The sequence below is a fragment of the Vanessa atalanta genome, chromosome 26, assembly GCF_905147765.1.
Source record: "Vanessa atalanta chromosome 26, ilVanAtal1.2, whole genome shotgun sequence".
NCBI lineage: Eukaryota > Metazoa > Arthropoda > Insecta > Lepidoptera > Nymphalidae > Vanessa > Vanessa atalanta.
Window position 1 is genome coordinate 6,850,904 of NC_061896.1, and position 26,099 is coordinate 6,877,002.

Below are 26,099 nucleotides of genomic sequence, written 5' to 3' on the forward strand. Positions count from 1 at the left end.
GTTACGTATAACAATAGAAATAAATCATACGTATTTGTTACTTTTATAATGCTAATATTTCATAATAAAATCAGAATAAATTTCTTAAAAGTAATTAAATAATATTTATTGAAATAACAGCACAATTAAATCGAGCATCACCATTCCATGCGGTAGAATTATTACAATGGCAACACTGACAGAGAAATGTATCATCTAATTGACGCCACATATAAAATTGATAGTGAACGATTTATAATAAGTAATTTTCTAAAAATTAAACAATTTTAGATTAGGGCAAAATATACTATCACAAAATTAATAACAATGTTGTGCAATAATACTCAGAGATATTATATATATATATATATATACTTACATATATATAATAGAATACTATAATCTAACTTGTTTTCTAAATGTCATTTTTTTATTTCCTTTAAAAAAAAAAAGCTAAACGATAAATTATTAGTGATAACCTTTAAACTAAGTGTTAGAATTTTTATATGCCTAATAAAAATAATTGTTATACAATTGATAATAGGCGTAATTTTTTTTATATTTTAAAGAAAACAAAATTTAAGTGAGATAACAATTTTACTTCAATCTATACTTTAAAACTCAGCTAAAATTTAGAAATATATTGGAATGTCGGTTTATTTTATAACTACATCATTCGCTAAAAAGCTAACATAATAAAAATCTTACATATGAAGTCAGCATGGGTCAGTTAACAGATAATATCCGGAACTATTATTCATAAAATTCAACTGAGGCATTTAAAATTATTAATCTGAGGTGTTAATATCAAAGTAATGACTAACGATTGTGAAAAATTAAAACGTTATCATTTATGTATACCAAAAATAGAAAAGGTCCCAAAATAACTCTTTGTGGAACACCAACTTTGAGAACAGACTGATCTTTATCACGTTTATAGAATTCTATACAATCGTCGGGAGCTTCTCCCGTGTTTCAGGGGCTGGTCGTCAGGTGCTAGGCATAAAAAGTAGGCTATGGGGTACAAGCTTGCATATGAAATTCATCAAATTCGGTTCAGTGGTATGGCCGTGAAAGAGCAACAGACAGACAGAGTTACTTTCGTATTTATAATATTAGTATAAATATAGAATTGAGTTCCACGAGCTACATATGAAGCAATGATATTTTCTTTACAGCCATAATGGTTAAGTTGATAAAAAGCTTACCTGTGCCAAGCAATCTAATGCTTCAAGTCCCACTGCTGGACTATTGTTTAGTCTCCTCTTGCAAATAATAAGCTTGAATATTATAGAGATATATGGAGAATAAAAAATAAATAAATAAATATTGGACAACATCACATACATTACGCTGATCCCAATGTAAGTAACTAAAGCACTTGTGTGTGTGGAGAAGGTCGTAAGTTTTCCTAATTTTAAGAGTGTTAAATACTTTTATAATATCCACAGAACTAACTAGTCTAAATGAGAATTTAATGCCACATTTAACCGCATACCATGATGATGCTCGATTCAATTGTGCTTTATTTATATAATCAGCACATAACATATTTTGGTAAGTGATCAAGGCCGTCCATAGTCATTGGAATCGTAGGAAATATTAACCATTCCTCACACCACCAATGCGCCATCAACCTTGGAAACTCTTCGCCCTTCAAATCGGAACACAAAAACTCTGAAAAGTGTTGCTTAATAAATGATGAGTGGATGATAAAATCGACTTTGATTTTATTACATAATCCTCTTTGAAAGTCTCTGTTAATCTGATACTATTCTTCGGTATATTTCGAACACTTTAAAACCGAAAGAAAAAGAAAAACAGACGCACAATTTGTATTTACTTTATTGTAGCAGTAATAGTTTCTCCAGAAACATGTCACGCCTTGAACTGGTGTGATAATTTAAAAAGTATAAACTCGCTTTTTTATGATTAGAAAAAAAAAACATGACGCAACTTTTAAGAATTTTTCCTACGTACATATCTTCTAATTACGGTGACAATTATTATAACATAATAGAAAAATATTCAATATATTTTTTTTTTATATGACAATAATATTACACAATATTAAACAAGAAAAAATTAGACGGCCTGCGCTTTATATAAATAAACGAAAAATCTTGATACGTGCCATTTTTCTGTCGACCGCAGACTAGGCACTATATTTTTTTTTAAAACACCGCGTTGTTACAGTTTCGATACTTACAGCCTAACAATCACGCGTAATCTTTTAATACTGTCCTTATTGTGTATATATTTTTTCAATTAATTTTTATCGCGATCGCCTTGACCGTAACATAAGCGAACAGGTTTCCCGCTCCAATTACCGGAACCATTGCCACTCGGTTGTAATTTGCGCTGTCAAAGTGACGTTGGAAAGCGCGCGAAACGCTCACAAACCGCGCGTTCGACTTTTGAATTTAACATAAACAGTGAAAATGAAGGAGCTTGTAGCTAACGAGTGCAAAGAAAATGGATCCATGATCGTGGCCAAAAATGGGAAGAAAATTGAAAAAAGTAAGTCTATCTTATTTTTAAAAAAAATTAAGTTCTGTATTTTGAAAAATAAAAAAATATATTGTCTTTCGGACTTATAATTTTGGGCAAAATAAGAAATAATGTTTTTGTTTATTTACGCGTTGAACATTAAAAATATTAAAATATATATTTAATTTATTTACTAATATTTAAAGGTTTATCTTCATATTAATATTGATACGTAAATAAATAATATTAATTTTATTATAAATAAATAAACTTAAAATAAATATCTTGTTAGCTTTTTTGACATAACAGATACAAAAAACAAATATGGAAGAACTGCATTACTTAAAATTAAGGCAATATTTATGTTTGTTTTTATTTCTAAAATTGTATAAGTTTGAAATTCAGCTTAAAACAATACCTCCAAATGTATAATATAGTGTCTCCCACTCTTTAAATAAATCTTTTTTAAAAACAGATAATTTTTTTTTTCCTAATATTAAAAAGTTTAATTCAATTGATTATTAAATTAGCTTCTCAAGCAAATTAGGAATAAAGTGTATTCCTTGGTGTAGATCAAATCTAAGATATCCCATTACTGACCTAAAAAGGTTTTGATATGTAGAGAACAAAAAAAAAAATTTATATTTTTTTCCCTTCACACAAAAAAGTATTAGAAACAATTTGAGTAACCTTGCAACGACCTTGGGGTGTGATTCGCGTTTTTTATCCGTCAGGATTTGATTGACACAACAATTACGGTAATTTTTTCGAATACGTGTCAAATTAAAAATAAATTTAACACCTTTATTTGGCAGACCATTGAGAATTATTACTATGTTTATTAAACTTATTAGGCCGTATAACTTGTTACCTCATACAGACTAAACTACTAAACATTAATTAATGTAAGACAAAGAGATAAACTGAGATCTCGATAGGATCTCGGCAACAACGTCAAAAATATTGGTGAGAGTAAAGTCACGGAAAATAGCTTGATTCATTACAAAACAATTAAGGAATCGTTTTATTGAAGTATGACAATTGATTTGCGTAAAAACCTATTGAATTCAAGGTTATATAAATATTCATAAACACTACGTATAATATAAATACAATATTGTCATTAATTGAAGTTTTTCATAAATAATAATTGATCTTCTGTTTATGATACGAAATCGACAGTCTTTCGTTCAATTCGTTCAGATTCATTCCTTCGTCAACGTTCTTATTAAAAAAAAAATGTTGCACAAGTGTGTGTGTATGTGTGCAATACACACAAACACAGTTTACGTTGTTGTATTTCACTTAATTCTACACGGCTGGGAAGTTTGTTACTGTGATGTAACTCCGAACTCATATTAGAACTTCTTAACAAATAAATCTGGGACAATTTGATATCTACAGCTTCTTATGCAATTAAAACTTAAAAACAATTGCTTAAATCCATCAACTGATCTGACTTTTGTACAGCGTATATGCACATAAATAGGGAAGTATACTAGAACACCCACTAAATGTATTTTATTATTAAAAATGACCGAGGATGAAGGTTAAATAAATAAATAAATAAAACAAAAGATAAACGGAAACATAGACTGCTCGATATAGCGCTGTTCGCTGCCGTTCCTGTATTATTCGTTTATTCATTACTAACTTGCGCCTTTAGCAGACAAACCGTCATCCCACATTTTAGTATATATCTATCCCAGGGACACAAATTATCTCCACACCAAAGTTCATCTTAATTGATTCAGCGGTTTAAGCGTGAAGAGTTACTTTCTCGTGAATAATATTAGTATAGATTTTAAATATTTCATCCAGTTTCTGGGATAGATAGATAGATAAAATTTCCTGACGAATTGTACTATTTTATCAGACTGTAACACAAACGGCAGATGCAGTATAGGGAACATATTGAATCAACAAAAGCGAATACATACAGATATTATATAGTTCGTGGCCCAATTCTACTGACTTATAGCGGAAACGATACGATCCCGAATATATTTCGATTTAACTTTAAGCGAAACGCAACTGGATCTTTTACGTTTCTGTTCTAGAATATTGACTATCGTGGTAGGATTGGAGTCCTGGAACGATAGGTGCCTTTTTTTCGCTAACAGTCGCATATCCGACTAAAACGCGAGCGCAACCGTAAGCGGAAACTAGTTGTATATCAAAATATAATAATATTACACTTATTTGATAAACGATAATTAAAAATGCAAACTATTGAGTGTATTTTTTGTCTTATTTGAAAACTGTGAGAATTATAATATGATTCAATATATAGGAACAATTGCGTAATACATTTTTTTTTCACTGTGTAATAATATATTTGTATATATACGACATTTTTTTTTATTAGACAAAATGGCGGCTACTAAAAATATTTTAAATTTAAATAATCTTTGTTGATGTTTTTTTTTGTACATACAGTCGAAGATCCTACCATCCTTACCCAGAAAAGGTATGTAGGTACGTATGTTAGGAGCATATATAAATGATTATAAACTCCTTGGTCTAGTGATATGAGATCCTGGATTCAAACACCAGTTTTTTTTTCGTAAAATTCACAGTAGCGCCCCGAAGTCAACAATTTGATAGTCTGTACATCCTCGTACTGAAATCTCTCTGATCGTATCGGATCTGTCATCCTGTTTGATTAAAGAGTGAGAAAATAGTGAGTGTACATGTGTTTACACTATAATAATTTCCTGCGTAGTTGTCTAGTCTCGCTTGAAATTAGCTACCAGGGAGAAACCAATCGGGAGGTATAGTAATAGTATGTTTATGTCCCAATAATAGTTGCTCCATAGAGCTGCTTTAACGCGGGTCGGTGAATTTATTCATTTAATATTCAAGTAAAACAAATAGTAAAACTTAAGGGTACTTTTAATGGCAATATTATTTCTATAATAAATTTGTTTCGATATCCTAATAATCATAAATTAAATATAAAGAAATATCCCACGTGGTCAAAATTGCAAACTAGAGCATACGGCACTAATCGCGCGAAATTTAAAAATGTTTTTTTTTTTAATAGGTAGGCAGACTGGCAAATGCGCCACCTGATGTTAAGTGGTCACCACCGCCCATAGACATTGGTGCTGTTAGAATTATTATCCCTTACTTCGCCAATGCGCCACCAACCTTCGGTAGTTGGAACCTTAAATGTTATGTCACTTGTGCCTGTAGTTTAGCTATAGAACATAAAAAGTCACCCCCATTATACCCTTGGGTTTGTATAAAAAACTATGTTCTTAAACATTTAAATTGTTTCAGCAGTTCCAACGAGAAAATGTAACACGCAGAGTTACTTTCGCGTTTATAATATAAGTAACAAAAATGGAAATAAAAATTATTTATAATAATGAAATGATATAATCCGTTTACTTTGTTACTATGTTATGTAATCGTATATACGTAATATATTTACTGATAACCAGTTTTTATATGTGTCGCCATGACCTATGTGTGGTTGACGAAAAAAATCATTGATAATACTTATGTACAACACGAAGGGGGTGCAGATGTTGGATAGTTTCAGATTAATTGAAAACCATTTAGACGTTTTTGCGTGATTGACTTACAAACATCCCACCATACAAAGTTTCACATTTATAATCTAGTTAACTCGGCTTCACCTGTGCGTAGAGGGGGGAGGGGGGATTAAGGTACGCTTGTACGTAGAAATTCATGACGATCGGTTAAGTAGTTATGATCTTAAAGCATACAAACATATGCTCATACGTAACATTAGTTGAGACGTATGTATGTTATATACTATATAGCTTGCAAGTCCATACTTGATAGAAGCAAGACCTTGTTACGACAACCGATCTAAATGTCGCACTAAGGCTCGACCTTAAAATGCAACAAGTCCAACAGTAGCATTACAAAAATATAGTAATTTTGTAAAACATTTATTTTAATTTTTTAAAGGTATTATAAGAATGCTACAATCTTACTAATTAAATTTAAAAAAAAAACTTATTACGGAGATTAAGTAAGTTAATTACGATTCACTATTCACTATACTATTCACTTATATAGACATCTATATACTTAATTTCTACATCTATTACACACGAATTAATTAATTAAAAAATTTATATATATTTGTTTTGCTGTCTTTACTCTCACGCACACTAAGACATCTTGTAAGTACAAGCATAACTCACACAAAAATGCAAGCCGAACAATTTATTATTGTAGGGCGCGTCTTCGTTCGTAAATAGATCTATATAGACGTTGATGTGCTGAAACTAAGCAAGTTACGACATACATACATGTATGAACAGGCCATCGGTCAAACATATTATTATTCTCAAACATAATTATTTTATACATAAGCAAAGTAAATAAAACCGATTACAATAAAACTCACCTTGAATAACATTTAATACAAGTTGATGTAACTGTAATAAAATAAAAAAAAACACTTAAAAATCGCAATTATAACAAACATTTGATATTAAATATAATGTATATAACAGATTATGATTTGCTAATTTCCGCTTAGTTAGATCTTAGAGAACGTTATGGTCTAATTAACATCAAGGCTTCATTGAATAGCGCTTGTAATGACTGACTGATGTCCTAGGGCGTCCATGCTTGATGTTACTCTGGGACAGTCTTGATTATAGTAATATATATTTCAACTAGTTCATTCTAGCTTTACCTGTTGGCAAAAGGGATTAAGTGTTAAGTAAGTAAGTAGTTTTTTTATATATGTATATACTTTATTCAAGTAAGTCGCTACGATCTGTTGAATCGTTATACGCAGATAACTCGGCATAGTACGCACTGTACTATTTTCCAGTTACATTATAAATGTATGTTAATTAAATACAATTAAATTATATATCCTGCATCGAAATCAACGAATACTAATTTCACGATTTTTTATCATGTACATATTATTGTATTGAGTAATACGACATAATTATATAAAATAATAACACAATATGAATAATTATTTTCAGTTGTCAATTATATTTATTTATATCAATTTATAATGGTGTTTTTTTTCCATAAGACCCTTATATATATACAAAAAGTTACTGTTCAAATCATAATCGCGTGAAACGATGACATGGATGCTAGTAGTATTTACGAAAAATGAATAATCCCATCACCAGTACCGTACTGTTCCATGATGACGGAGATGTAAGTGTAATGACGGTTTTTGCTATATTAACAGAATAAAATATAAAATATATTTTCATATAATCAAAATTAAAAGATCTAAGTTCCCTGCGAGAATCAGGGTCAGGGTAAACGATTGTATAATGATAGATATTTATTATTATAAAAAAAAACGTACATTTTAATGAGTAAGCGTTACATATACATAATTTCGTTGTCAAAAAAATAACAGCATTGTGTGAATCATAAATACACCTTGCGAATGAAATGATAGCCTCCGGACTATTTCTTTCAAAAAATTAAAGACAACCAGATGAGCTATGAGCTTCCATTTCTCTTTTCGAGTCTCGGTATTTTCTTTTACTTTGTGGTAGTTTTTATTATGAAGATAAATATGTATGATTATGCTATGCTATGATATTTTAAATCGATCAATTGATTTTTTTCAATAAGTATAAAACTTTTATACCAATAAAAATATATATCGTACAAAGTTAATAAAATTATGTAATACCGATAATAAAAATATGATAAGGTTACAAAATCAAGTACAAACAGTAAAATATCGCGATCAGCTAACGATCAGGCCTTTGACCTTTTAAATTGATAGTCTTGTAATCATTCAGAACAGTTTGTATTATCACAGCCTTTGCTAAACGTTATTAAAATCATTATCAATTTCTTTTGTACGCCGATTTTTAATTTTTGTTTTTTTCACATGCTACTGATAATAAAAGAAAACAAAATTAATTAAATTATATGTTAATGTATAAAATGTAATTAAAAATTAAATTAAATTATATGTATGATAAAAATATGTGTCCTACATACAATCGTATCGAATAAATTTCAATTTAATAATAAATTGTGTCTACGACAATTCACCTCGTCTATCGAAGGAAACCTGCGTGTGTCGGACAATATTCTGCCACGTGATCTACCAACCCGCATCGTAATAAAATATTATTATTTAAATTTCGAATTGATTTACGCAAAATGGTATCAAAATATTTATTGGAAGTAAATAAAGTCAAACTTAAATTCGGACTAGTTTTATCAGTCAGAGAGCGAGTTATTGAAGAGTACCCAAAAGATGAAACAGAAAATATATGATTACAAACATTACCATTGATATGTTAAATTAACTAACGTGAAATTTATACTAAATGTTCATTGGTCAACCATTACGTCATCAGATACTATCGACCAATGAAAATCCAATTTTGTTAATCTAACTTCGGACAACACTACAGAAACTGGTGTATAACTTTTTTCAAACCCAGTACACATTATTTGTCATATAAACAAGATATAAAATAAAAGCCTAAGGCTACGTTAAACACCTTGAGTAAAATCCAATTAGTTCCTTATATAATAAGTCATGACTATGATCTTCCATTTTGATTTACAAGGTCAAACCGAGGTCATTGTTCGCAAAACGAATTTGGCTCCGACCTTTAATATAATTTTGCACTTTATAAATCAAAATAGAAAGTAAACAGTTCTTGAATCATGTCTAATGACCTTTTGTCGGCTAAGATATATTTTGCGCTAATACTACGTTCACTTTAAGATTCAACCGGTCAAAATTATATTTTATGAACTTATGCATATTTATTCTAAATTGAAATATAATAAACATACCTAACTGGGGCAACGTTTTCATTTATATAGTAAAATGCCGCAACATTTTTTTTTTTTTTTAATTAATCAATTACTATACTTAAGTTAATATAAAAGTTTCGGCTTTTTAAATTCATCAGCATAGATTTAATATCGCATAAATTTTACGTCTATTACGCCACCTGTGATTTTTTTTTGCTTTTATTGCCTTGTACTTTCCAAGACTCCTTTTCTCAATAGCGTATAAACGACAAAAGTATCTAAAATAACTAATCTGTAGAAACTCTCTTTGCTGTTTTGATGCGCGTATCCTTTTAGTATTGTATTCATAATAGTCAATGTCGCTTCTCACGTTTTGATATTTGACTTTCGTGTTCTGCGCTGAGTGTCTTTCGAATTTGTTCTTACAATCAGCTTATCTTCTCAAAAACAATATACATTGAGTATTATTATATCATGTCAATATTATTTGACTTAGGAGAACTAAACGATCGCTTCCAGACTGTTTCCAATAATACAATTTATTGTGTATCGAAGTTTTTCTTAAAAATACTGTACGATACTGTCGAGTTACGTTTCATTCATAATGAGTTTGTATTATTTTTTCAACGTTTAATAATCATACGAATATTATACAATGATAAAAAAAAATGTTTATCTTTATGAGAAGCAGTTGTTAATGCAGGAATTATCCTACAAAATCAAATAGCACGGTCACTCTAATTGAACTTAATTATAGCAATAAAAAACAATGATTATTTTCAAATTACCAACTTTATTGTATTTTAAATTAAATATTGCGATTGGCCTTCATAAGTACTTTACATCTGACATTAAATTATATATTTATATAAAATCTTTAAAGCTCAAATAGGCACAAGGACAATAATATTTTTGGCTTTTAACAAACAATTAAAATGAATAAATAAATGAACTTCCTTGATAAATAAGGAAGCTAATTTATTTTGTAATTTTGCAAAAAGTGACAATAATAATATTTATATACAAGGGTACATACAATATTAGTAGATGCATTAAAATTGTCGCTAAGTGATTAAATTTCAAATGCAGCTGGGTTTAGACGAAGGCACTACATAAAAGTACTTAATACTTTCTTATTGTACAGCACAAAGAGAAAATAAATAAATAGACATGGATACAGCCTTAATAAAAGAAGCGTACAATTTTGGCGAAAAAAATCAAACGAGCCAACTTTATTATCTTGGTGTGCGTGACAGTTACTCTTAAACTCTCGCCAAAAGTCATACTACTTTACTATTGTGCGTGTGCTAGTGGCCAACGGTTGGCCACAATTTTATTGGACGCGTTCTCAGCTTTGAAAGTAGATATAAACTAAGCTTAGATATAAATATTCCATTTAATTTGATAATAACTCTGCTATATTTATTGTATAATATTGTCATTTTTAATGACAATATACGTCATTTTAAGAAAAAAACACTAATGTATACAAATAATAATTCATAGCCATTCAGCATCATTCAGCCATTTCTATTATGACATTTTACAAATTCTAACAATGTATTTAAATTGAAAATCGCTTATTTAATTAAAGTTTGATATTTTGACTAAAAAAAAATCTGTATTTATATTTAATTTTAATTTAGTGTTTTTTTTTTATTTTTATTTTATACATTTTAATTTTATCAATTATTTTTTTATAATTTTTACAATGTTGACTTATATTTCAATTATCAAGTAATTTTAGAACACCTGTAAAAAAGTAGGCAATTACCCAATTACTTATGATGTCTTTTGGTCTTTTTGTTGTACTGCTTGTTGGTGTTGTCAAATAAATAAATAATAAAAAAAAACAGAAAAGAGTAACAATAACAACCTGTAAATTTCCCACAGCTGGGCTAAGAGCCTCTTCTCCCTTTGAAGAGAACGTTAGGAGCTAATTTCACCACGCTGCACCAAAGGGGTTTGGCGGATACACATGTGAAAGAATTTCATTTAAATAAGCCACATGCATTTCCTCGCGAAATTTTTATTCATTCCTAAACACGATATGAATTATAAACTCGAATAAAGTACGTGGAAATTCAGTGTTGTCTGCCTAAGCTTTAACCCACAATCTGTAGATATAAGATGCACGCGTGGTTAACCACTCGGTCATCTCGGCTCATCACTGTAGTTTTATGTATATTTAAGTATGTTTATGTAAAGTAATAAATAAAACGCAATTTAATTATTCTCTTTGTCACCAAAATTAAAAATGTACCTACCTTATGTGTAATTCGACATAATATTACTCACACTCCAAGAGATAGAGAAGAGAGAAGAGGCTGGAAGAGATCTCTCATAGAGATAAGCTTTCCTAAGTATCACTTTCTTTCTTTGTTATTCTTTTTTTTTCTGTTACTTGTTTTTGGTAAATGAATAAATAAATAAATACTGTATACTCTACTAACATTCAAATTATTTAAACTAATTTAAAATGCCAAAAATTACAGAGTCGTAAGTTTTTACTTCAGTTTATTCGAAAGGCTCTTATAATTTTGATCTTCTTATATTATTAATTGAAGGTAAAAGTATCACCGGTTTTCAGTTGAAATTTCGGCAAAACTCACTAATTACTCATTACTTATTTTTTGTATATTTATTAAATTCGCGGTATTTGAAAGTACTCTGACGATACGATCGTGGTTTTTTCACAACAGTAATTGCTGTAATGCTGTGAGAACGAATTAAACTCATCTCAGAACTCGACCATTAATTTTTCATAAAGTGATATAGATCGCAATCACACAATGTCGCGAAGGCACGCCCCTCCATGACAAGTTCACAGTCGTATTTCGTGGTGAGTTTAACGTTAATATGTTATCATTCTATACACGACAATTACCATAATTATAGCATTTGTGACAGTTGAAACATTTCCCGAGTTAGATACGAAGTGGTTTTTTTTACAGAATAGCGCCGTAGTAATTATAACAATTAAAAACACGTACACTTCAAACCTTTTTTGTTCAAAAGCTGCTTTATATTCGGTGAATCATTAAAATTGTATAACGTTATATTCCTTAAGAAGTTTAATCGTAAGGAATGCCTAATATTTCTTACGACAATGTCTAAGTGTGGTGACTCTCCTTCTCGATCTATATCATAAAAAAAAAAAAATACTGAAACAATTATGACGATAGTAACAAAAATAACGACAAAATATATAATTAATTTTATTGTTATTTAAGTTTATTAAAACAACTCAACGCGCAACCTGTATACATATCTGTCATTGATCTTAATATCAAATAACGATATCTTAAACAAGAAACACTAAACTCCGGGCTAAACCACGACAACATGTCGATATAATCATTCAAAATATATTTGAAAGCCATTTATAATATTTATTTATGGTTTACCTTTATATTATACGTAAGGATTAACATTTAAGAGTTGCATGAACGCAATATCGGCCTTATCGCTAAAACAGCGATCTCATCCAGGCAATCTTTGGGCGGAGGACCGGTTGTAAAACTAATTTGGGAAGGGGTACAATAATTTTGATAAATACTGTATATAAAATATAATAATATACATATACCTATATAAACAAATACATACATATTTATATAATATACTAAAATAAATAAAAAGACAAAAAATCAACGACAATAATTGCTTAAGGATATTAAAGCGACAAATAAAAGTCTTTAATCATACTTTTAAAAATACCTAATGATTGAACGCGCCTTATAGCTAAAGGTAATGTATTGCAAAGTCGAGAAGCTTCAACAGAATAATAAGAATAGTTAGAAGAAGAGTGGGGAGGAATGGAGAGAATTAAATTTTCATCCAAGCGAAGTCATGAGTCGTGAAATTATGAGTCTCCCTTAGGAGCTTCAATCGCTCTTTGAGATAGAAGGGAGTCGCTGGATTAAAAATAATTGTATAGAGAAGAGATAAAATGTGAGTATTCCTGCGAAGTCGAATAGGGAGTCACTTGAGTTAGGTTACTAATAATACTAGACTTTATTATCCCACTGCTGGGCATAAATGTACTCCGATTGAGAATACCCATGTAAATTTTATTCAAAGCTGTAAATAAAATATTGTATTAAGCTAAGAATACAAAATAATGTGCACAAAACATTGTATAATAAGCTTAAAGATAAATATACTATGAAAGGCTGTCGTCCTCTTGATTTTGCGCGCTATATTTAGAGCAAGCTATATATTATATGCAATGTCCGTATATATGTACGCGTACGTCTCAGGACCCCTGACAGTTGTGATAACTTAAACGAATCTAAGTTGAACTATTTAATATTGAAATTGTTTAACTTGAGAAAATCTTGGGTTAGTACTTAAATGTATATCAATATGACAATGTAAAGAATTGTTATTTATTAATAAAATCTTTAATTAATTACAAAAAAAAAAAATATTTTATTCATACAAATCTTGAATATGTACGTGAAAATGTGTGTACGAGTGTAAATTATGTGTATTTGAAAATTAAGTCATGCTTGTTTTAATAGACTTTGTTTACATTATTAAAATGTAGGTAGATGGAGGAGCAAATGGCCACCTGATGGTAAGTGGTTACCACCGCCCACAGACCATTTGAACCATTTTTTACATCGCCAATGCGCACCTTGGGATTTAAGATGTGCCTATAGTTACTGGCTCACTCACGCTTCAAACCGGAACACAACAACACTGAGTACTGCTGTTTGGCGATAGAATACATATAATGAGAGGATGGTATCTACCCAGACGGACTCTCACGACGACCCTATCACAAAATCTGTTTTAACCATCAGAGTTTATATTTAATACAATTTATTTCAAATCGGAATGATTTTATTCCAATTTTTAAATTTACTAAGACTTATCCCTCTCCGGTAATAACGTCAGTGAGTTGGGTAGGGATAAACGTGACTTTTCCCGGCCTTAAATCTATAAATAATCTAACAGGAAATATGCACGGAACTTTTTTCGATAGGAAATTTTACTGGGAGGACTGTGGGTGTGGGGAGGTTTTTTATAAATGGGTCATGATATTAACGAACCGTTTTTATCAATAGATTTGTTTTTCTTGATTTAATTGCCATTTCAAAGTTTACGTGAAATTAACAACATGTATTTTTCTATCGAATGCTCTCGAAATAGCTAAATATATACAAGTAAATAAAATAAATAAATAAATATTGGACAACATCACATACATTACTCTGATCCCAATGTAAGTAGCTAAAGCACTTGTGTTATGGAAATCAGAAGTAACGACGGTACCACAGACACCCAGACCCAAGACAACATAGAAAACTAATGAACTTTTTCTACATCGACTCGGCCGGGAATCGAACCCGGGACCTCAGAGTGGCGTACCCATGAAAACCGGTGTACACACTACTTGACCACGGAGGTCAACAAAAATAAATAAAATTGAAGTGTCTTACTGTAATTTCAAGCTATTTTCTTTTTAAAATTCAATATGGTGTCTTAATTTTTTTTTTAAATAACTACCATTCTTGACGACTTTGATTTTTAATTTTATTCATTTATATATTTGTTCGGACGGTTCAGTCTACCAAAAGTTATAACAACTTTAAGTGTAAGTTCACGTTAGTGATGTTTATCGTATATACATAATCGATAGTCTATCGATAGTTAAGGTGTTAGCGATAGTATCAAATCAAATCAAATCAATTGTATTCAAATAAACTTCACAACGAAGCGTTTTTGAATCGTATAAATTTAAATACTACCACCGTTTCGGAAAGCAGCTCCCAGCGACTAGAAACAGCAAGAAACTCGCTTAGTTGCTCTTTTTAAATAAAAATATAATAATTGTTTTTTACAATAATTAGTGTCTCGTGCTGGAAGCCTGGAGCTTAGATCCAAGCGTTCTTTTTTTTCTAAAAAGTATTCTTTTAATGAATTGTAAGATTTCTTTATTAATTTAATCTTAATAAACTTTTTAAATTTTGTAAATGGTAAATTGGTTACATTTCCCAGTATCTTATTAGATATGCGTATATTGCCCAAAAAAGTAGGGGTTACAAGTTTATTTTTATTTCTTGTATTAATAGTATGTATATCAGTTTTTATGGAATATTTTTGTATATTCTTCTATATAAATATTATATTAATTTCTTAATTTTTTTTGTGTAATGATGTCCTAGATTTAATATTGTAAATAGTTCGGATAGCTTTTTTCTGCAGAATAAATACTATTTCAATATCTGCTGCATTACCCCATAACAACATTCCATATCGATAGTCTACCGATAGTATTTTTACGTATCAATACTATCGATAGTATCGCCGTTATCAACAGCATTGCTTACGGAGAGCTATCGATAGGTATCGATAGTATTGATAAAAACGATACTATCGATATCCTAAATAGTTTTTCGAGGTCAAATATCGAAAGTCAAGCTCTCGATATTCACCTCTATATCACGTATAACAATAAAACACAGGTAAAGCCACAAGGCCCAGCTCCTAAATATCAAACAGTTGCAAAGTTTACACAAAAAACCCAATCACACCTCACTCAGGGTAATTCCATATAATTAATTTACTACAATTATTCTAAATAATCATTACAACGAATTCCTAGATGACAAAATGTAAATCGCCTATTTTTAAATACTGGTATTTCCAAACGATGCATAGACGAATAAAATATCTAATATAATTGCATGTATTTGTTTCGCAATATTTTATGTCACAGCTAAGTGTTAATTATAATTTATTAGTCTATCCTTAATTATAGATTGTTAAAAATAATTATTTTTGAGTCGACAACATATATGCGCAAAATTCGTATAATAATTTTTCAAAATTAAATCCATAAAATTCAATGTCATGACAGTTCAACGGGCGGCCATGTTTGACGTTTACGGGCGCGGACTTACGGTAGACTCGATGGAAACTTATCCACACTAAATTATAGATCAACCTTTATGAAAAAGTTTAACTATAAAGTTAAGGTTGAGGATAATTGATTAGTTTTATTTACTTTAACCGATCGAAGCCGGGTTTTAATCTAGATATAAATATTTAATAACACGAATATGTCTATTCTTTGTGTTGCTAAGTCAGTTTTAATGGTCAGTGAGCCAATATAAATGAATCTTATGTATATAAATATTTAATAAAAATTGGCAATAAGTTAAAATTATAATTATTTTATTTCAAACCGAAAATACATAGATTGACTCTACGTATTTATTTATCTGCGACACATAACTGATAACTGTCAGTAAAAATAATATATTATACAAAATAATTGTAGATTATACAACATGTATAATAGCAATTTATACATATTTTAATAAAGATTCTGTTACTAATTACCTATTAAAGATATACATTAAACTCTATTCTTGAGTATTTCGTAAAAATCTGCAAATTCAATGTCGAATTTCTACAAAAAAAAAACTTAGTAATAATAAAATATTATGAAGATTAAACAACTACCCAGGGCATAATATAGTGCGAGAAGTAGAAGATGTGAGCACAAACACATGTGCTCTTCCTATTTCCGATCTCATAATCAAACGGGACGGCAAATCTTCACGTGCTATGCCACGAGAGTGTACGTATACATCCAACTTCCAGATTCCGAGCTGCTACTGAGAATTATTCGTCAGTAAATCCAATACCTTTTTCACAGCCCGACCTAGGGTTTGAATCCTCGTGATCTGTTGTCTTATATTTAGCCTCTAGACCAACAAAGCCGTTCTGTATCCCCTATGCTTTAACTAAACGAATACATTTTCTAGATGGCTCCAAAAATAAAAACAATCAAAGCTCTTTATTTAGCGTATTAGTTAAACATTCTATAGAAGACACAGATTTTTTTACCTAATCACCGCCCTCAACAACATTTATAGTTAACGCTGTTAATATTTAAATATAGAATATAGTAAAGCTATGATTTAGTGGATGAACAGCCTAACACTTAGCGTAGAGTTTAAAAGCCACTCGGTCTGTAATTTCATCCTGGAACTAGACTGGGATTTAGATACCTTACAGTTCTTTAGGCTTACAGGCAGATCTTATAATATGTTTATTTTAATTACAATTATTCTATTGTTTTATGTCATTGGTAATATATGATGACGTATGTTAAGTTTATAGGTCGCTAAGTTGATAAATCCTTCTTGGTTCAAGGTATCCGTTTCTATAATAAAATTCTGCAGATATTTTTAACTTTGCCGATTGATAATTTCGAATCGTTTGTAAAAATACATTAATAAAAAAAGCATATTATTTTATACAAGATTATATAGATGCTTATAACTTCCAGGCAGGATATATTATATTATTATATAAATATAAAATAAATAAATATTGGACAACATCACATACATTACTCTGATCCCAGTGTAAGTAGCACTTGTGTTATGGAAATCAGAAGGAACGACGGTACCACAAACACCCAGACCCAAGACAACATAGAAAACTAATGAACTTTTTCTACATCGACTCGGCCGGGAGTCGAACCCGGGACCTCGGAGTGGCATACCCATGAAAACCGGTGTACACACTACTCGACCACGGAGATCGTCAAATAAATGTATATAATATATATAATTAACTAACATAACTTTGTATTTTAAATGTTAAAAAAGTTTAACTACTGAGTATCTTGCCGGTTATTCTCGGTAAAATCTACATTGCGATCCAAAAGTGCTTGTTAAAGCCTACTTAAACAAAGAATATATTAGATTTTAAATTAACATGGTTATTTTTATTACTAATAGTATTTAAAACGGGATATTTACCATGTTTTTTATTTTTATTTGTTGGAGTTCGATATTTCGACATTAGCTACGAATGTCTTGTACACGAGACATTTGTAGATAATGAAAGTATATATTAATTTTTTGGTAGGATTTTATGCCATTTTTCCTCCCTTCCCTTATCTTACCACCTCGTCAGCTATGTTATGGTAATGGTACATCCATACTTATATTGATATACGAGTATGTCATTTTTTTGGTGGTAGAAATTTGTGAAATCCCCTGGGTAACATTTTGATTGTTATGGCATCGATACTTACGATCTTTGCTGAACTTCGGCTTAAAAGGTGATTGAGCTTCAACCAGGGTAATTATGGTAATTAATATTTCTCAGTTACAATGTAGGGGGAAGGTGAATGACATCAGGTAGTCTGCAGGCTCGTTTGCATACCTAACTTATAATCTACGTAGTGATACCGAATGCCTTTGAAAATAAAAATTAAAAAATAGTTACTCTACAAATTCATTATCACGCATTGGAGCATCAAGGTGGCATTAGCCCAGCTGTGGGAAATTTACAGGCTGTTACTATTACTGAATGGTTGCCAGAATGCTAGCAGCAATTCCCTTTTTGAATCGCAATCCAGATCCTCTGGGCAAGGATTTCATATGTCAAGATCTATGTGTATCAGCTGCAAATGGGGCAAAGAAATAATTTGGAATAAGAGATGAATATTTGGATCAGCTTTTCCCGCAGCGTCTCTGGTCCTTAATATATCCCTACAGGCCAGCATGTCGACATGTAACGTCCCATACTAGAATAACTGATTATATAACGATGCATGTAATCAATTGGCACGCCTTGGGAGTTAGACCGATACGTATGCCGTGACGGCAAACGCTCTAAAAGTGAGTTAGAACGCGTGCATCTTAACCGTTGATTTCGGGTTCAAACCCAGGCAGGCACCACTGAATTTCTTGTGCTTAATTTGTGTTTATAATTCATCTCGTGCTCGGCGGTGAATGAAAACATTGTGAGAAAACCTGCATGTGTCTAATTTCAACGAAATTCTGCCACATGTGTATTCCGCCAACCCGCATTGGGCAGCGTGGTGGAATATGCTCCAGACCTTCTCCTCAAAGGGAGAGGAGGCATTTAGCCCAGCAGTGGGAAAATTTACAGGCTGCTAATGCTAAAAAAATGCTAATGCTTATATGATCATGAACCATCTGCTGCCGTTGTCTACTCACATGTGTACTACGCTTCTTATTTAGTAAGAATTTAATTCAATAACCATCAATTTGGATTATCAACTACCAGTGGTTTGGTTATCATAGCCTACATTATATCACTTAGAAATTGTAAATTGTTTTGAGGAGACCTCTCCCTAATGATGAGACTAATTTCTCGGAGGTATCATGTGCTCCTTTATCTTAAGAACACTATTGCTACTTCAGTATTCAAAGGGCGTTTACCTCTGCTATTTCGGGTATCTTCGTACATTAATTGCTCTCTTGGTTATAGTAAAGATTATCTTGATTTAATTAACATTCCTGTGATTATTTGTCGTTATAAAATTATTATGATTCCCAAGGAATTAGAAGTTTAATTAAAAAAAATAATATTCGTAGATTTGTACATAAATGCGAAAGTAACTCTGTATGTCTGTTACTCTATCACGGCCAAAACACTGAACCGATTTTGATGAAATTTGTTATGAAGCAAGCTTGCACTTCAAGGAAGGACGTAGGTTAATAATTTATGCACAACGCTTTATGACCAAACAACGCGAACAGAGCCGAATATCTTGTAATAACACACACATATATATATTTTAAATAATAATACGACTATATGTACATACCTATTGTATTAGTACCTACCTACTAATGCATTATAAACACAAAAGGTTCCGTATTCAATTGTTTGATGTAACTAAACATTTGTGTCTAATTGGTCTACAGTCACTGTGGCAGCTTCTCTAAATAAATATGTACAAAATCGCACACGAAATTAGAAAGTCCAGTGGATGAAACACATAGAGTATAAAAGCGAAATTCGCGTGTATACTCCGATGTGTTTTATCAAGTTCTTTTTTTTTATTGTAACGATACGTCTGTGGCAAAGGAAAACATATTTTTTGTCTATTTCCTTCTTCGTCATCGTAGACAATGAATAGTGAAATAGTAGTGCATCTGTGACGTCACATTGTACTTATGCCCTGTATGTTTGTTATGTTTTTATTATCTATTTTGAAGGTGGTGGTAGTTTTATATTATAGGTAGTTTAGTATAAGGAGGTTGACTTTAGCCCAACCTCCTTACTACAATGACTTTCGTAATTTTTGATTTATTACAAAATTATATTGAGATTTAAAAATAGAATGAAGTGAAGTCGTGTATAAATCATTATAATATCTGCAGTGCTAATATGCAAGAAGTCACTTCGTTTTTCACTCGTGAATTATTACGGTTCAAAGTTTCAGCTCAATCGAATGAACGATGTTTTAGTTTTTGTATACGAGTATATATGTTCTCCTTCCTGTATTATACTACTCGTACCATTTGATTTTCCGTTGCAAATAATATACTTGTTTAATTAAATAGTAAGATGTTATTGTTGCTTATAAATAAAATATTTAATCATTAATAGTAGCATTAGTCACGTGATCACAATTGAGAGAAAAAATTTATGACAAATTTCATGCAAATATAGATTTCCCCGTTTATGTTTTGTACCGTTTGACAATGTGACGTCACAATGACGATGGCGCTTACGCATCTATTTGTAATATACGTTCCATTCACATCATACGTCAACGATGATTAAATATATAATTATTATGATATTCACTAATTACTATACAAAAAAAAAACTGCACAATTCTTGATTATATTTTTGGTTAATATAGATTACATTTCAAGACAAAAATCTACACCATTATATTCACCTTTATTTGTTCTTAATGGTAAAAATAATTTTTCGTCATACTTAAAAAAAATGGCTACGGCGTTTCTTCTTCTCGGTAGAATCGCTATTCCGAAAGATAGCTTTCATTAAATTAAATCTTGTAAAATTAATTTAAAAGTAAATTTAAAAGATTTTAAAAGTACTTTGTAGTATACTACTTTGTACCAGTAATAAATGGTATCAAGATCGTGATTTCGAATTCAGTTGCAAGATTTGACGTACGGAGTCCGCCCATTGGTTGAAAAAGTGTCAGATATTCGATTTTCAAACGCCTCTTGACATAATGTTAGAGCATAACTTCTCCCTGTATTTTAAAAAAAGAATAAGTTCTATTATTATTCGTTTTACAAATATTTACGAGACTAATCTTCATTGCATACATTATTATTTTACGAAAAATTATCGTATCGTTAGGTTAGAATGCTTGATTGCTGTTTCAAATAACTAAAATATACTTATCATTGTACTTACATGGAAAATGGTTAAAAAAAATAAAAAAATATATCCCGCTGAGTTTCTTTCGCCGGTTTTTCTCAGGTCCGAGATGCTAAATTCCGAACCGGTGGTAGATTTTTGACAATCAATAAGCAAGTGTAAACACTTCTATATTGAATAAAGATTTTTGACTTTGACTTTGACTTTGATGAGTTAAACTTTAAGAGCATACTTGCAATATGTTTGCGTATTGACTGCAAATAATCTATACTGATATTATAAATGCGAAAGAAACTCTGTTTGTTTTAACTCTGCTCGCCTTTCACAGCCAAATTACTGAACCGATTTCGGTGAAATTTATGATGAGGGAGACTTGAATTCCTAGTATGGACATGGACTAATTTAATAGACCTAATGACTAACCCCTAAAACTCGGGCGAAGTTGCGGGAGACAACGAGTATGTTATGTATAGCAACAGTTAAATAAACGACATTTAGTGTCACAGTAAAATAACAAGTAAGTTAATCGTAATAGTGTTAAGGTAAAACTTTCTTTTTAACCTTAAAATAATCTCAGGGTTTTACCTGTTCGGTTACATACCGGTTAACTTAACCGAGGGTTTCCCGCATATGAATATAATTAACGTCATATATACAGGCTGGAGTTCCCCGACTAGGTTCGTGGACCATACAGCCTATTCCAACCACAAGAGAAGAAATAAAATAAATTAAACAACATTATACATAGAATTGGTCGAACACTTGAAAATGACATTTAATTTCGATTTTCGAAAAAATATCACTTTAAACTTTGACGAAGCTCTTATCGGATCTTTGTTAATAAATTAAATTAGATATAAAAATTGTAGAATACAACACTATTATTAATAATGATATTTTAATCGAGAACTGTTTGTAGTGTATTATACTTATAGCTTAGTTATAAGCAAATTTTATGGAAAACGTAAATCTAAGATTCGTTTATCTATATTATATCTTGGTTGAAATAGACTACGATTAGGAAGGAAATTTATATTCGAAAATATAATCACGACTAAACTTTAAAGGAAAATATCGTGAGGAAACCTGCAATGGGTATCTGCAGCGAGTGAATCTACGTAACGTTATTAAAGAAAGGTGTAAAACTATCAATTATCCTCTAACGAGACTAGACCACAGTCCAGTGGAACACATATAGACAGCGATGAACTACAAAAGAAACCAAAACAAACGAAACAATTTTTTTTTTTTTTAGTGTTGGCTTTTATTTATGCCAAGAGGGCACAGATTATTTCGCCAATGTCACGTGCGAAAGAAACAAATTTATTATCTTGGTGTGCGTGACAGTTACGTTTGACATACACCAAACGTCATACTGCTTTACTAGTGTGCGTGTACTTTATGTTCAACTGCTACTATTTTTTTTTAACGCATTCTCGGCTTTGACAGTCTATCTAGACACAAATAATCAAAGTATAAAATAATGTATAACTAATTTGAACTTTAGTTGATAAATATGTGACATTTTTTTTTCATACTTAAAATTCAGAGCTCCTATTTTAATATTTATTATATTTTCAATATTTATTGTAAACAATGATAAATACTGATGTCGAAGATGATATATACAACCTTTTTTATATTAAAAGCAATTTAACACAGGTTAGAGGTAAATCTTGGTAGTAAATTGCATTGTATAATGAACAGTGTTGCTATGCGGAAATAATTAATTTGAATTAACAATTTTACGTCATAAGGAACAGTCTGTAAACGTCCCATGACTGGTGTCATTCTTCATCACTTTTTAGAAGATTTGAAAGTAATTTTTCAGCACTTGGAAATACATGTAACAGAATTATATTCGACACAGACGTGTAACCTCAGGATGTTTTCCTTTACCTATAAAAACAAGCTGAGTTATAAAAAAATACTAACTCAGATTAATACCCGCATATATTTGTACCGAACACAGTATTCTATTAATTTATGCATCGTGAAAAAACTACAGTAGTTAAAATTGACATTGTATCTCTACATACTCAATAATATAGTTAGGAAAGATTTTTTTGCTTTTAATGTATAAACTCTGAAAGTACTGAACCAATTTTAATAATTCGTTCACCATTAGAAAATTAATTTATTCAGACGTAATATGCTGAATTTTATTTAAGCCTTAGTTACAGTTAATATTTGTAAAACAAGCGAACAGACAGAAAAAAAAGTCGAGATGGCCCAGGGGTTAGAACGCGTGCATCTTAACCGATGATTTCAGGTTGAAACCCAGGCAGGTACCACTGTATTTTTATGTGCTTAATTTGTGTTTATAATTCATCTCGTGCTCTGCGGTGAAGGAAAACATCGTGAGCAAACCTGCATGTGTCTAATTTCAATGAAATTCTGCCACATGTGTATTCTACCAACCCGCATTGGAGCAGCGTGGTGGAATATGCTCCAACCTTCTCCTTAAAAGGGAGAGGAGGCCTTGGCCCAGCAGTGGGAAAATTACAGGCTGTAAATGTAATGTAAGCGAACAGAAAAAGCGCTAGCGAGCTGCTTTATCGTACTAAACGAAATATTTAACTATTTACTTCCTTTGTGTTAAGAGGGTGTTTAGACACAATCTCTCTTTCTGTCATTATCGATTTGACATTCGATAGAAGAAGACGCAACATTGTTTAACAATTCATCTCCATTTATAGGTAAACCCGATATGAAGAACTTTTTGTACAAAATGAATCCAATATTTTGACATAACTGTATGTATAGAACGGTATAGTGTCTTCTCTTTCTATCAGCTGACTTGTTCTATCTCTCTCTCACTTTTTAATATTTATTCATTAAAATTAAAACAAACAAGTAAATTGTTTCCCGTGTTAGTAAACGAATTGATTTTCCTGATATTGGCAACAAATTTTCCATCCATCAATCCCTACTATTACACCTTGGTCTTAACTATAGGATATAGGTACCCCCCTCTCAGTTAGTGGGTGTGAGAAATTAAATTAAAATCTTCTATAAATAACATGGATTTCGTCTCAACTATTTGTATGTCCAGAAACCAATCCAATAAAAAGTATTAATATATTTTGAATAACGAATGTGTACCTGGTGGTCCACTGGTTATGGGCTAGGCTCCTACGTGCCCGGGTTGATGCCCCCTGGGTTAAGACGGGTCTAAATATTGCATAACCACATAGCATCCGTTTTTTTTTCAAATAACATATCCAATGAATGTAATGTGAAAGTATTTAGATTATATAAAATAAATCACATACATAAAGCAAATATCCAATGTTGTTGTTCATATTTCGAACAGCGCCATTGTTTTTGTGCGGTGGTGACCTCTTATCAGGTGGCCCACTTGCTCGTCCACCTCCCTACACCATAAAAACGAGTTTTCTCTTTTATTCCATCTTTAAAGCTAAGTTATTATGTACACATCCATATCTATAGGTGGCTTTGATCCTGTTTGCGCAGACTGACGCCATGGCATTTCTACTGCTTATCAAGTGTATGATTAGATCGATTCCCGCTTGATGCAAATATTTATATTGGTCTTAAAGCTTCGTTCTTAGTTGGTCTTGTATATCAAGTTTCAGTCTAATTCAGAATACGATCGTTTGAAAGTATTGTATCAATATATACTTGATTTGTTTTTTTTTTTAATTAACGATTTAGGTATTTATTATCTATGGTAATACTATAAATGCAAAAGAAACTTTGTCTGTCTGTTGCTCTTTCACGGTCAAAACACTTACATAATTGTTATGAAGCAAGCTTGAATTCCTACGACACGACTAAAGCCGCGAGCGACAACTAGTATGTCTTATCGTATAAGTATTTTATAGAAAAAAAAAAACAATTAAAAATGTTATTTTCAAATAGTTTTCATTATTATAATGTAGTATGAATATGCATGATAGTTAATTTTTTGAACGATCGTCATAAACTCAAACTCAACTCAAACTCAAATTTCCAAATCAATCACCTTCTATCAATGGTTATTTCTGACGTCATTACCAAAACTTTCCACAGATTAAAAACAGCAATGTCATTTACTTAAACATCTAATTATACACGTCACAATAATTGTCAAAAAAAACCCGCGAAACTCAACAGGTCCTTATAAAATACGGGCGCCATATTGATTTTCCAGTTTTCACACAAGCGCACAAGGTATTACAAAAGTCATCTGTTAAACGCTTTGCATCCAGTCAGCCAAACAAGTCCAACGCGTGTGCACGTGTGTGCCATCATTTGTTTATTTTTTTTAAATCCAAGGAACCTCGTAAGTACACGCTGTAAGTGCGGATTGCGCGGTTAATTTTATGTTCTGTGCCAGTGTCTTTTTTAAAGGATAAAAAAAAGTAAGTAAGGAGGAAGTCTACTTTGATACAGCCTCGAAAAGTGAGAGAAAACTACATGAACGATTACTGAATGAATGATTAATTTCCAATGTCAGTTTAGTTTTTTTTTTCTATATGATCTCTGGAATTTATCTGATATACATATATATCGAAGTTCATGTTCTGATTAAAATATCATAACTAAAGCTTTACAAATACAATAACACAAGTTTACCTTAATAATTTTTTTTATAAATGTATCTATATATAAATCTTATACAACACTTGAATTTATAGTTTGTTTATTTTTAAATCAACAACACAGATAATTTAAGGCATAACTTGTATAGCAAATATAATTGGTTACGTTTTTCA

General features: G+C 30.9%; 1 protein-coding gene across 2 annotated transcripts in view; it reads left to right on the plus strand.

The window, feature by feature from the left end:
- Positions 1-2,182: 2,182 nt before the first annotated feature.
- The window catches only part of LOC125074040 (GTP cyclohydrolase 1), a 40,845-nt gene continuing 16,928 nt past the window's right edge, over positions 2,183-26,099 (plus strand). Inside the window, exon 1 of one of the 2 annotated variants that reach the window (XM_047685224.1) lies at positions 2,183-2,499. In XM_047685224.1, coding sequence (XP_047541180.1) covers positions 2,421-2,499 — 79 coding nt within the window. In that variant the 5' untranslated portion in view covers positions 2,183-2,420. Of the gene's footprint in view, positions 2,500-25,568; positions 25,667-26,099 lie in introns of those variants that run through there. The other variant, XM_047685223.1, reaches the window with a different exon arrangement.